At 41.1% G+C, this 14604-nt stretch overlaps 1 protein-coding gene across 1 annotated transcript; it reads left to right on the forward strand.

The window, feature by feature from the left end:
* Positions 1-6462: 6462 nt before the first annotated feature.
* On the forward strand, positions 6463-10120 carry LOC146373918 (sodium- and chloride-dependent GABA transporter 2-like). The gene is made up of 9 exons (XM_084950914.1): positions 6463-6597; positions 6669-6772; positions 6890-7014; positions 8513-8625; positions 8702-8839; positions 8994-9096; positions 9349-9449; positions 9526-9696; positions 9863-10120. The coding sequence occupies exons 1-9, from the start codon at positions 6496-6498 to the stop codon at positions 9953-9955; spliced, it is 1050 nt and encodes a 349-aa protein (XP_084807040.1). The 5' UTR covers positions 6463-6495; the 3' UTR covers positions 9956-10120.
* The last annotated feature ends 4484 nt before the right edge of the window (positions 10121-14604 follow it).

Genomic DNA, 14604 nt, shown 5'->3' on the forward strand with positions numbered 1-14604 from the left:
AAATGCAATCCATTATTATTATTTTATACATTTATTTTACATTAACTAACCAAAAGGTGTATTAATCTTGTAGGATTATATTGATTGGTAAAGCATGAGCAAAATAAATTGCTTGTTCAAGGTCTATTATTACTAGTTCACAGTCACTGAGACTGAAAGTGTGACTTCAAACTCCATTGGTACTCTAGGAAATGTTAATTTTATCACTTGAGGTAGCTCACATGACAACTGTAGGTGAAGCCAAGCAGGGCTCTCTATCTGTTTGAAGCATTTTGGATTTGGCAGCAGGTTGATTCCCTCAAATCTGATGCCAGCATCCAAAGTGGAGACTCTGCTCCATTGAATTCAATAGTATCCAGTCCTCAGGCAGCTTGATTACTTGCAACAGGATAATTATAATAAAAGAAGAGGAAACAAATATCATTAGTTTATAAAAAATTGACTCTTGTAATTTTAATTGTGAAATCAACTTTCACAAATGAAGTAAAGTTCTAGTAAAAAGTAGTTGTAGCAGTAGTAGTAAACATACCAATCAAATAATTAATTAGTAAAAATTTCATTTGATAACTTCCCAATATGTTGTCTTAATTCTGGTAGTATGTTTAAACAACTGATATATGTTTTGTTTTAAAAGTATATACCTGGTCCGTCGGTAATTGAGTAAGCTTGTTACTCAGAAGCTGCACAACAGGTATGTTTGCTGTGTATGTTTTTAATTCAGGTGCATTCCTGGTGCCATATCTGGTATTTGTGGTAACCTGTGGTGTACCCGTGTTCCTGCTGGAGACAACTATAGGGCAATTCACCCAAGAGGGTGGCATTACCTGCTGGAGGAAGCTGTGCCCACTAGCAGAAGGTAAGCTGTTCAGGGATCAATAATAACAAGAAAACATCATGCTATCCTTCTCTTCAATGGCCATCACAGTCTTGCACAACTGTGTCTTAAACTGTAGTGAACAAGTTAATAAGTATTTAAAGTATTTAAAGCCAATTCTGTACTTATCACAATCCTGAAGTTAAAAGTTCAAGCCTTAACTGAGAACATACTGTGGTGAGCTCAGACAAGGAGGAGACAGAGGTGTTGTTTGGTCTTGCTTCCCCGAATTCCCAGGAAGCACAGTTGTTTGTTTTCTCAACACTGAACACAGTGTCCGAGAACGCAGAGAGAACGCATCACACTGTAACCATGGCAACATAACACTGCCGCCTGGAACAACAGAACATAACTGTCAAAGCCCAAAACAGCCCTGATCCGCTACATAGCGCCCACCTAAGGGGTCAGTCGTCCCCGACAACCCTATTACCCAATACAAAGTCCTGCAAATGTCCAGGTGTCTTCATTTTGGCGCACAGGCCGATCTCGACCGGCGGGGGGAGAGTCACTCAGATCCGAACATGGGGTGCCACCAGCATCCCCTGCCCCGGCGGCTGCTAGAGCGAGCGATCAGTACGGTGACAGTCTGTCCTGATGCAACACCACCATGCGCCCCTGGCCCGGCATGCGGATCCGGTACACCCAATGTTCCCTCTAATTTTTCATGTGTCTGAGCGAACACACAAACTCCCTGAGTGATCCCTTGGACCACTGTGAGCAACAGCAGACGTGTGCACTGTGGTCACGCCAGCATCGAATCCATCCAAGTTACATGGTTTATTAAAATAATCAAACTACAGCATTTACATTTATGTTATGTTACTTTTGATTAACTGCTTTTGCCCACTTACAATGAAAATTTAAATAAATCTTGTTCATGACCTGCGTAGTATGTTAACACTATTGGAAGTAAAAATAACTTGAACTCCAATTTTGAAAACACAACTTTCTTTTTTTTTTTTTTAACCCTTGTGTTGTCCCCGGGATTTCTATATATTTGTTTGCCATTCATCTACGGGTCATTTTTGACCCGAGGACAACACAAAGCTCTGACTTGTATTATGAGTATGAGTCTGTGGTCTGGGAAAGAGTCCTGTAACTCTCTGTCTGCAAAATACAGACAGAGAGAAGAGACAGGAACAACAATGACCAATGTTGGGCAATTATTATTATAGTTACTTCTTCAAAAAAGTAACTGAGTTATGCAAACAACAAAGTTTTTTTTTCTAAAAATGCAGCCAAGGCGTTTTTTTAAATAAACATTTAAAACTATTTACAGAACAATCAGGTGTTCTGCATCAAATTTGATGCCACACAGATTATTTGTGCCACTCCAAAAAATAATTTCTGTCCACTATGAGATAAAGGAGAACAACAGCCTGATACCTGCAGGCCTGACAACAGGAGATGTATCACTGCTGTAACACCTGTAACATTCAGTAGTCGTCTCATTGTTCTGACGCACACAACAAAACTATTGACTATTGACTACACTACACACTAACTACACAAGATTTGCGCTAAACGTCGCAAATCTCTCACATCTCAAAACACCGCCGTCACTCCTAAAACTCCACTCCACATCAGCCACGCCGCTTTGCTAGCTAAAACACCGGTGTCGGCACATAAGGACGCTGTCATAGCCTGTCAACGACGTTGATTAGCTGCGTGTATATGAATGTGAATCGCATTATTGGCTGGACTATGTGATAAGGTGGCATCGTTCTAATCCCATACGGGAGCAGCCAGTCACTTACTGACTAACACTGCAAAACAGAATTGTTAAAGTTCTAATTATAATTTCAATTTAGGTTATATTTTTCTTTGTGCGCAACGCAGATTTTCTGTGCGCAGAGACCGTGCCAGCAGTGCGCAATTGCGCACGCGCGCAGCTTAGAGGGAACATTGGGTACACCACTTCTGTTAGCCGCTCCACGACCTCCGCCGGCCCCTGCCAGTGACTGCACAGTTTGGGGGACACTCCTTTCTTACGAACAGGGCAGTACACCCTAACCTTGTCGCCAGGCACGAAAGCAGCCCCTCGGCATCTGGTGTTGTACACTCTTTTCTGTCGTACTCCGGCGCTGGCCTGGGCCTGGCGGGTGTAGTCACTAACCACATGCAGCTGCTCCCTCAGCCTCCTATAGTAGTCCATCTCTGGCCCACCTTTGTGAAATAGTCCATAGCCACCAACACATACTGGTTCCCTAACTCGATGATGGGGAAAGGCCCTAGGATGTCCACTCCCACTCGCTCCATCGGGGCCCCCACCAAGTACTGCTGCAGGGGGGCAGTGGAGCGTTGAGTTGGGCTCTTCTGTGCCATGCAGGTGTCACAGCAGTGCACATGAAGTTACACATGTCATAGACAACCAGAACTGTCCCCTGAGATGGCAGAGAGTTTTGGGATTCCCAAAGTGGCCGGCCCCCACCGAGCCGTGGACAAGCTCGAGCACCTGCGACCGCAGCGACTGAGGCACCAACAGCTGCGGGAGATCTTTGCCCTGACCGGGGGTCCGCCATCTCCGGTATAGGAGGCCGTTGTGGGTCTCCAGATTCTTGTACTGAGAGTGATAGGCCTTCACTTCGGGCCCCTGTCCTGACACCCCCGTACAGTCCAGGGGTTGCGCCGCCGGATCAGCGTTGCCATGCTGCCGAAATGCCCAATGCTGGGTCTTTAAGTCGTAGCACTGAAGAACCTCCAGCCAGCAGGCCACCTGACCTTCTGGGTGTTTGAAGTTCAGGAGCCAAGTGAGAGACGCATGGTCAGGAGGAAACAGCAGGCGTGTAGGTACAGCCGGAAGTGCTGCACCACCAATACCCCACCCCCCCGTTTCCCTGAGGCTGCGTAGGGATATCTCCAACACCTCCCCCTCCCTGTCGCAGTTTGCGGCTCTGATTTGGGGGCAGTTTGGGGGGGGGGGTCATCTGCTGGTTAGGTCGAGAGCCGAGCACCAGCTTGGCCCTTTCAGCCTCAAGGAGCGCCTCACGAAGAGTTCGAGGCATGTGCAGGCAGACGTGTTGGCACAGTCGCTCCAGAGAAAGTCCTCGCAGAAAGGAATGCAGGCTAAGCTCCTCCGTACTTGTGAGAGGAATTACTCTAGCGGGGTTTGCACGTTGTATTTTGGTACCTTAACTGGCATTGTAGGCATCACTGCACACTTTCGGGGGCTCGGCGCGTCTGTCAACAGAGGCAGCCCATGAAGCATTGTCCCAGCGTCTGTCGCGGGGGGTCGCTGCTCTCCTGCTCTCCTGGCTGCGGCGGGCTGATGTTGCCGCAGTGCGCTCGCTCCGTCGGGACTTGTCAGGGGACTTACATGGCCGGTCGCTTCCTCTCACGTCAAGCGCCAGCTCCCCAAGCAGCGAGTGCTCTCCTCGACGGCTTGCTCCAGCCTCTGAATCACTTTCTCCATTCCGGCGAGAGTGAGCTATCCCACTTCTGACACCAATGTGTCATTTGGTCTTTTCTACATTTTCTCAAATATTTCCCATGATGGTCAAATGCGAAATACTCAATTTTATTAAGTACTGACATGTATGTGTCCCCTTTAATTCAGACCCTGCTACCCTGCTAATGGCTAAAACAGTGTTTGTGGCGCTCATTATTTATTTTTTTTAAAGGATTCTTCTGACCATGAATAAGCATTGAAAATACAGGCAAGTAACAATTACAGCTCACCCAACCTTTCACTAAGCTTCCTTTTCACATGTAACCTGCTACAGTATCTTGACATATTATTGTAGCAAAAACCTGAATACGCACACATGGATTTCAAGTACCCACACACAAATCAAATATGCACATGCAAAATGAAACACACATCATTATTCTGTCCTGGGCTTTGCTCTACCTCGTGTTCTCCTTCAGCTCTCAGCTCCCCTGGGCCTCCTGCAACAACGACTGGAACACAGGTAAAATGCAAAGATTATTTCCAATTTCCAATAAAAAATTGTCAAAGTATGTTTAGGTATTTAAACTTTTGTTCTGACACTTTCCACACTCTCCTCTCAGAGGGCTGTGTAGACTTTTCAACAAAAAATAACACCGTCCACTGGACCAACCAGACAAACTCGACCTCTGCAGCCACTGAATTTTGGGAGTATGTATATGTAGATGGACTGAAAAAGCCTACATACCAAGTTATTTAAAGCCCAATAAAACATTTTGTACCTTTTCCAGCTATATATATCTATATCCTTCTACTTATCGATCTGTCTGTCTGTCTGTCTGTCTATTGTTTTTTTTTTAACCTTCTGCATTTAATTGACTTCTAGACGACGAGTGCTGATGATCTCAGGGGGCATTGAGGAAATAGGCAGCATCCAGTGGGAGGTGCTGTTGTGCCTCATTGCTATGTGGATCATCTGCTACTTTTGTATCTGGAAAGGAGTCAGATCTACAGGAAAGGTAGTTTTGCTGGTAAATGCAGTGGGGGAATAATTATTTGATCCCCTGCAGAAGTTGTACGTTTGCCCACTTACATGACTCTCTAATGACTCTCTAATTTAAATGGTAGATTAATTTCAATGGAGTGAGGCAGAATGTGACATAAAAGTTATATAATGAATTGATTTGTATGTCATTGAATGAAATAAGTATTTAACTTGAGGTGTTAGCTACCTCCACAGATTTCCCATATTTTGTGGACAAAATATAGAAAACTGTTGTCAACGATCTGTGGATGCAGATTGTGTGTGGCAATGGAAGGACCCCTGCGCAGATGGCAGAAGGAAAAATGAACTTAATAACAAAAGGCTAGCCTTTTATTTAGGCCAAAAACACAAAGGTACAAAAATAAGAAAAACCAAAAGCCAATAACTAATCTAAAATGTGAGAAACTAAACGCAGGGCAACACACAGGACAAATAGACATAATGACACAGGGGAAACTGTGTTACTATCTTTTTATTTGTTTGTTTTCGTTTTTGTTGAAACAAGAGGCAAAATGGGCTGTGGAGAACAGACATGAATGCACACGAGAGACAGGAGGAATATTGAATGAAAAACAAGGAGGGGAACATGTAAAAACAAAAGTGAAACAAGACGCAGACGCACACACACCAACATGCACCTAGGGAGCGAGGGACAAACGACAAAGGGGGGAACAAAGGAAACCTAATAAACAAGGAATTAAACTGAGATCACAAGAAAACTCTGAAGCAATAATAAAAATAAATTCAGGACTGAATGTTGAAACTTAAGTCATAATGATAACACAAAACACTCAACCCCCCCCCACAATAAACTCAAAAGCTGGATCTAAGATCCAGAACTGTGACAGGAGCATCTGTAACCAGAGTTCTGGCTAGGTTGTTAGGGCTCAAATACTTATTTTGTTCAATGACATGGAAATCAGTTTATAACTTTTATTTAATGTGTTCTTTTTGGGGATATCCTGTCTCCCCTCATTAAAATTAAATTACCACAAACATTAGAGACTGTTCACTTCTTTATAAGCAATCAAACTTACAAAATCAGCTGGAGATCAAATAATTATTTTTCCTCACTGTAGCTCTATATACAGTATGTATACATAGTACATATTGAGTAAACACTTAAATGCTCTGAAATGTTGCTTTTTCCCACAGGTGGTCTATGTCACAGCTACCTTCCCCTATGTGATGTTGTTAATACTTTTGATTCGTGGCCTCTCTCTTCCTGGAGCATTCGAAGGAATCATGTTTTATCTTCTGCCTGAACCCTCACGACTGATAGACCCTCAGGTACGAGCTCAAATCTCTAACAGTGTGTGACACAGGTGGACAAGTGTAATACTGTTGCTTTGTTGGAACAGGTGTGGATGGAGGCTGTGAGTCAGATCTTCTTCTCCTACAGTATCGGTGTGGGCTCCCTAACTGTGCTGGGAAGCTACAACAAATATAACAACAACTGCTATAAGTACATGATGATCAGTAGTTATTTACCTTAATTTTAAATAGATATTTAAATATTAACAACCTCATATTTTGTCACATGCAGTGACTGCACTTTGCACTTTGTTTTTGTGATTTGCAGAGACTCTCTGATGCTGTGTTTGCTGAACAGTGGTACTAGTGTTGTAGCTGGTTTTGCTGTGTTCTCAGTGCTGGGATTCATGGCTCATGAGCAAGGTGTTCCCATTGCAGAAGTGGCCGAGTCAGGTATATATCACAAACATGCGACCATATAAATGGCCCATAAATGTGACATAACAATGATCCATAAATGGACTCAATCTTACATAACAATATTATGGGAGCATGTCTCAACTGGTCACAGACTTGGTAACAGAACGAGAAAGACTTTAAAATTTTCAGGGCTCTGTTTTAATTGTTAAGCTTGATTTGGGGGAATATTATTTTTTGGAATGATTTCTGTCAGGGCTCATTGTGCGGGCAGGTGGAGATGTGGATCCAAATGAAGGACTCTGAGATGGAAATGTAACTGAAGACCACAGCTTTATTGCTGGTACCAAACAAAAACAGAAACAGAAATCAAACCATAAAACCGAAAGCTGGAAGACACAAGCAGGACCTGGGGGTACGACACGACACTGAGCACAGGAAAACACAGGGCTAATATACACAGGGTGGTAATCAGGGAATGGGCAACAGGAGGGAGACACAGCTGGGAGAAATTGGACTAACGAGACAGGGGAGCAGTAGAACTGAACACACTCACATGAGACACAGACCTTCACAATAAAACAGGAAACAAGAAACCACTAAACAAAGACGCAGACAGAGAGGCAGACAGAATATAACACATGGAACTCAAACAATACATGAAACAACAAATCCTTAAACACGGATAAACAGAAACGTGAAACTCTAATAATCATCACCACCACCACCACAAGCACTACAAGAGAATAAGAAAACAATCCATAATGCAAAAACACACCAAAAAATAACAACTGAAAATACTGGGTCAAAGTGACCCAGAACCGTGACAGATTTCGACATTTTTTGTTTACAAAAGCTTAATTTCTCAGTAGTGAGTTTATACCTAATCTATGGGAACTTGTTTCCAGCACTGGAAGAAGAACAACGAAGTACTTTTGCCACTGAAAATTCAAAATTTACGATATCTAAGAAAATTTAATAAGAAAATTGGCAACATTTTCACACAATGTTGGCATCCAAACATTGTGTGAAAGTTTCCTTGTTATCTTGATTATAGGAAGAGGAGGAATGTGGAACAGAAGGATTGGTTTTTCTGTGGTATTCACATTTCTATAGGAAAATCGAATGCTTTGCTAAATGTTTGTGTCAGGAAGTTGACATTTTGTGATGCTTAACTTGAAATTAAGACTTAGGTCTCACTGGCAAAAAATTATTTTTACAGCTGTGGAAACTAACTACCATACTAATCAGGTCTCAGCATCCTTTGAGTTCCAATAGTCAGACTATATGATGTGGGCTAAATCAGTCAGTGCCATTGTGCCATCACAGTCAAACACGTGAGTAATGGTGAAAACCTGATGTCATTTGATTTTTCCCTCTTAATATGAACAGGCACAGGTGATTGTTCAATTTTCTGCATTTCTGCTGTCATATTTATGCCATTACACACCACAAACTGTACAAACTAAAACACAAACATTTACCACTGGCTGGCATGTTTGATATGTTCTGGCATCATGCTGTTGTGTTTCAGGTCCAGGCCTGGCGTTCATTGCATACCCTCAGGCTGTAGCCATGATGCCCCTGCCTCAACTGTGGTCCATCTGTTTCTTTGTTATGCTCATTCTCTTGGGTCTGGATACACAAGTAAGACACACAACTTTGGAACATTGCATTTATACTTTGAAATTTACTCAGTGTGTTTTGTCCATTTTCTGCACAGTTTGTTGCCATGGAAGTAGTGATGACGTCCTTCACTGATATGTTTCCCAAAGTGTTGCGCAGAGCCGGCCGAAGGGAGATTTTTCTCCTTCTCTTCTGCTTAATATGCTTCTTCTCTCAGCTTGTCATGGTTACTGAGGTCTGTATGTAATGTATCACTGCCAGAAAATGTTTTAGAAATGTGTGTGGGGGTCTAAAAGAAAAAAATAAACATTACATATGCTAATTGTAATCCTGATTTTAGTGAGGAAAATAAATGCATGCAAAAGAAATATCTGTGTCATTGTCTCTAGGGAGGGATGTTTGTATTCCAGTTGTTGGACTACTATGCTTGTAATGGAGCCTGCATCCTCTTTCTATGTGTGTCTGAAACTCTGGCACTGGGTTGGATATTTGGTAGGTGTGCTCGTCTTTTTATATCTCACACTAATGATGTCGTAATGATGACATGATCAGGGAAGTTTTCTCATATATAGGGGCAAATCTTGCAGACACTTGTGAGGACATTATAATGGAGTCTTTACATGACTGATTATGACTCCTTTGGCTGTCATTTAACCTTTATGTGAAAAAAATACATCCATGGCGTTCCATTGACACCAAGTGTGATCTTTATACGTTGTTTATCTTGTTTCTTCTTCTATTAAGGGGTAGATAAGTTATATGACATAATAAAGGACATGACAGGAACACGAGCCAACTACTTCTTTAAACTCTGCTGGCTCTACCTCACACCACTGGTCTCACTGGTGAGTTGGGCTTTAAGTGTTAGGATGTCAACACTCATTTCTCCACCAACTAAACCATCTCCTTTTGATTTCTCAGGGCTCTTTTATATGTTCTTTAATTGAGTACCAGCCTCTGACCTTTAATCGGTGGTACATCTATCCATCCTGGGCATATGTGCTGGGGTGGATACTGGCCCTCTCCTCCATCCTGCTTGTTCCAGGATGGGCCCTGTATAAGCTGGGCACTGAGACTGGGACTCCAAGTCAGGTGGGATGACTGTGTTATTATATTAAATATATAGTTAAACAAAAATGTAAGACTTTCATGTTTACTGGGTGATTTTTATCATAATAGAAACCATGATAATAATAGCTTTTTTAGAATTGTTATGAACCGTTTAAATTAAGACCAAATAATTTTCTCCATTTTGTAGCGTTTCCATCATCTGTGCCAGCCTAATCTTGAAAATTTAGAGAACCAAAAGAGGGAAACTGAGCTAGAGACCATCAGAGAACTTCTGCAGTAGTTCACACTCAACTGATACAAAAGGTCATCTCATCCCGAAGTCTTTGTAACACTTATGATTTGGAGTTGAATGTGATGTCACTTTCTCTGTTTTCCATTAAATTTTTTTCTCTTTTTTTCCACTTCTGTACCCATTTGAGCTGCATCATAGTGATTCTGAAGCTGCAAAGAAAAATATCACTTAATTTGGCCATTCGTTCTTTCTTCATTATTTTGCAAAAATAGCAAAAATAATGAGGCCTTGGTTAGCATATTCAATTGTAAAGTTAAATGCGGCTCAGTTACTAAAACAGTGAGCAAGTTTTTGTTTGCTTAGTTTGGAGTTGTTACCAAGTCTCTAAGAAACATTTACAAAGTTGGATCTGAAAAATCTACAACACTTCTTGAGCATTGTTTTTGCACAGATGAGACCAGTGTTGAGCAGCACATTTGGAGAAAACCAAACAGCATAGCAGCACAAACACCAGTTACTCTAGCAAGAATTCAAGACAATTGTTCATAAACAAACGTCTGCAAATGTCTACGAACTGAGGCTATTTTGTAAAGAAAAGTGGACTAAAATTTCTCCACAATAATGTGATCTCCTTTTGCAACCGATGCCACAACTGCTGTTATGGGCCGATGGAGACATGATACACATATGTTTGTGTTACAGAATGACACAGAGAAAATGCTGTTGCAATTTGATATCATATTAAACATAGCACTAAGTGGACAGAGGATTATTTCTGACATGGTACCTATCAAACAAAATACACACAATAAACATGAATCTTGCTCTGTGTGCACACTGCTGAGAAAAGATGGGGAGATAAGTTTTCATTGTGTCTGGTCTCTGTTGAAGTGTGATTAAAAGCCTGAAACACTGGAACGCACTCTCCACACCTTTAAAAAAAACAAGATATGTCCTTGTGTGTGGATTGTCTTTCTAATCTTCAGTTCTGTTCAATACCAATAAAATCCCAAAATAATTCTGGAATAGGAATATGGTCTAAAGACTCAGAGTTTTTTTTTTTGTTTTTTTTTTTGTTATGGACTTTAGTAAGTAAAAGGAGTTCAAATTAAAAGTATAATTCGATAATGAGGTTGGCTTGTTTTCCCTGTTGCGTGTGGGAATATGGAGGGGGATTTTCGTTTTGGGTTTTTCTTTTTCTTCTCCTTTTACCTCTCTGTCAGTTACTTTCTCAAGAATAGATTTGCTCCTGTCATCCAGGACGGTGCTGGATAGGATGGAAGAGTGCTCAATAAGTACTTGTCCATTATCCGATCATTCATTAGTAAGTATAACTATTCACCCAAATTATTTTGACCCTTATTCATGCCAATGGAGCATGAATCCATACTTAATGAGTAGTCCTGTATTTATTGAGTATATCATTAAACAGTGGAATGTTTTTATGGCCACTAACAAAACCCATCTTTACTGTGGGAAACTGCCAAAGCCTATCTTAGGGGTAATATTATTTCATATATCACAGCGCAGAAAAAGACGTCAATGAAAGCACAACTCGAGGACATTCTCCCATTGCTTATAAACCCTAATCAAAAAGGCTTTATTCAAAATCATTTCTCATTTACAAATATTAGACGATTATTAAATATTATCCAATATTCGAATCAGACAAATTATAAAGCTTATATTACATCTTTAGATACCAAAAAGACATTTGATAGAATTGAGTGGGCATACTTATTTACCATTGTAGGAAGATTTGGCTTAGCTAAGGGTTTTATTGCATGGATCAAAACTATCAACAAACTTCCAGAAGCCTGTGTTATAACAAGTGATGTACAATCATCCGCCTTCCCACTACAAAGAGGTTCAAGGCAAGGCTGTCCTTTGTCTCATCTCCTCCTCCGCATTAGCACTTGAACTTCTAGCCATTTGGCAGCACCAAGATGTGCATGGTATAACAGTAGGTGGAACAAATCATAAAATAGCATTGTATGCTGATAATATTTTGTTTTTGTTTTTTTATCAAAACCAGAACTATCAATGTCAGCCATTGTGTCTATTATATGTGAGTTTTGCTCATTCTCTGGTTACAGAATAAATTTTGGGAAATCAGAGGTTTTGCCGCTGGGTGACCAGGTTAACTCTCCTCCAGATATTTGCAATCCCTTTCAATGGTCCTCCAGTTGTTTCACATACCTCAGGCTAAAGAATCCACCAGATCGTAAAGACCTATGGAAACAGGACATTTCCTCTGTCATGGTCTGGGTGGGTACCTGCAGGTCTCCAACAGCTGCTCCTCCTCTTTTAGTCGGAGATCGGTTGCTCCTCCCTGGCTGACCACCTGTGGGCAATTATTCCTGCAGCATATAAGACCTGCGCACTCAACTGTTCATCGCCTGAGTATCTGCTATCCCATGTTAGTCAAGTGGTGTGTGATTGCTTTGTCCAGAACCCATGTGAAGGCTTACCTGTTTTTTCTTGTCCTCAGAGGTAGCTCCTGGAGTGGGGGTCTCGCCCCCCTCATCCCCGCTTTCCTGGACCTGGGCCACCTGCTGCTGGTACGACGTTGCCAACTGGCCCTCCACTCACTCCACTCACTTGCCTGCCTCCCCACGCCGCGACCGCATCCGGGCCTTCCGCCCCACCTGTCCCCTCCACCTGAAACCAAGTAAGGCAACTTAGTTTAACTGTGGAGAATCACTGATTGTCTGCTGGATCCCGTTGACTGTGCTCTCCTCTCATTACAGTGCCCCGGCCACTTCATAGTCCAGTTTCCACCTTCCCACTGCCTCAGCTGTTCAGCTGCATCCTAGAGTTGTCTAGGTCACTCTTAGTTGACTTAGTTTTTACTGCGCGCCACTAGTGTGGTGGCGTCGTTTTGATTTCGCTTGTGTTTAATTGTGGGGGGGAAATAAACCTTTTGTTCACTTACTGTCTCGCTTCTGGTTTGGTTTCTGCACTTGTGTTCATCTCAGTTTCCTCGTGCCGCTGGGCCGTGACATCCTCAGTTCTAATAAAAATTTAAAAAAAGATTTGGATAGATGGCAAAAATTGCTACTTTCTCTTTTGGGGCATGTGAGACTAATTAAATTTTCTCCCTCATTTATTATATCTCCTACAAATGCTACCTCTATGCATTTGCTACCTCCACCCAGAAAGTTTCTTCTGATATAGAAAAAGTTTTTTCAAAATTTATCTGGCATGGCAAGAAATTAGAATCTTACACCTCCCTACAGATATGGAAGGCATAGGGTTGCCAAATTTAATTCTCTATAATTGCCATGTCCGTTTTTTATGGGAGTGGTTATATGCTTATCTCAATTCTTATTCCCACCTAGACTCTTGGTCTGTTTCACCTTCTTCACTTTAGAGCCTAGTTGTCTGTGACGAAAAGAAATTACAAACAGAGATTAAGAATAATTCAGTTATCTATAATGCAATAAGGGTTTGGAGGGAAATGCGTAAAAGGTTGGGTAGAGAAGACTGCATTTCATTCTTGACTCCTTCATTGAGAAACAAAGTCTTCCAGGAATGTCTTGCAGTCTGTTTTATATGTGGCATAACAATGGGCTATTGGTAACTGGTGACTTGTATCAAAACAACACATTGAGGAACTTTCAGCAAGTGCAGTCAAATTTTCATATTCCTAGAGACCTTTTTTTTTTGGCTTTCTCCAGGTTCGCAGTTTTGTTCATTACAAAATCTCACATTCTGCAGAAACAGGTATGTATGATGGTTTGGAGACATTTCTTATCAAGCAAAAAGACAGAACACATTTTATTTCTGCCTTTTATTCTTTACTATATGCTCATAGTAGCAGCACATTGATGTTCAAAATGGGAGAGAGATCTTAATGATCAATATACAGAGGAAGACTGGAAACAAGCCATTTACATAGCTAGATCAAGTTTTACTTGCAACCGCTTGCGAGAAATCCAATACAAAATTTTACACTGCCTATATATAGCTCCTAATGTTTTGCATAAGAGTGTACTCTTATGTTTCCCCCTTCTGTATCAAATGTCAAAAGGAAACTAGTACCTTTTTCCATCACTTTTGGGAATGCAAACTAATTAAAAGATTTTATATAGCTCAAGAACTGAGTAATATCTTTAAGAATCAGATCCAAAGGGACTCTGGATACTTTCTTCTTAGTTTACCTTCAAAAGAATTAAAATTAACTTGCTTGCAGCGTAAACTATGTGATAAACTATTGCTGTTAGCTCGGAAATGTATTCTTATTAAGGTTAAGGATAAACCTCCCACTGTTACTTTGTGGTACAGGGAGTTACATTTAATTCCCAGCAAGTCAACTTAAAATTTCATAAATAAATAACTTAATTATTAGCTTTACTCCAAGGTGTTATGTTACTCACTCACACACACACACATATATACAAAACAACGCTGAGATCAGCAGGGAACAGAATGTTTTTTTGATAACTCACTGGTTGCATCTTAAAGAGAATAATAAGTCCAACATCACAGTTTATGAAGTGCTAAGTATTACGGCTGCTTGATTATGTCCAAAAAATTAAAGAAGTCATAATTGTGATTACTTGTTTGTCAGAAACAAAATCATTATTATTTAGCATTTTTTGTAGGGACAGATTTTTGAACCTTTACAACATTTTTCTCAATAGTAGAGAAGTAACATTATGGTAAATTTAGATTAAACATTGTTGAAGTTAACT

Source organism: Perissodus microlepis, chromosome 14, assembly GCF_051167445.1.
Source record: "Perissodus microlepis isolate ML-2025 ecotype Zambia chromosome 14, ASM5116744v1, whole genome shotgun sequence".
NCBI classification, from domain to species: Eukaryota; Metazoa; Chordata; class Actinopteri; order Cichliformes; family Cichlidae; genus Perissodus; species Perissodus microlepis.

Bases quoted from the DNA above. Each gene is read 5' to 3' on its own strand.
- LOC146373918 (XM_084950914.1), top strand. From the start codon at position 6,496: ATGTTGTTAATACTTTTGATTCGTGGCCTCTCTCTTCCTGGAGCATTC. The intron at 8,626-8,701 runs GTAAGACACACA...TTTTCTGCACAG, and splicing joins TCTTGGGTCTGGATACACAA to TTTGTTGCCATGGAAGTAGT. The intron at 9,450-9,525 runs GTGAGTTGGGCT...TTGATTTCTCAG, and splicing joins TCACACCACTGGTCTCACTG to GGCTCTTTTATATGTTCTTT.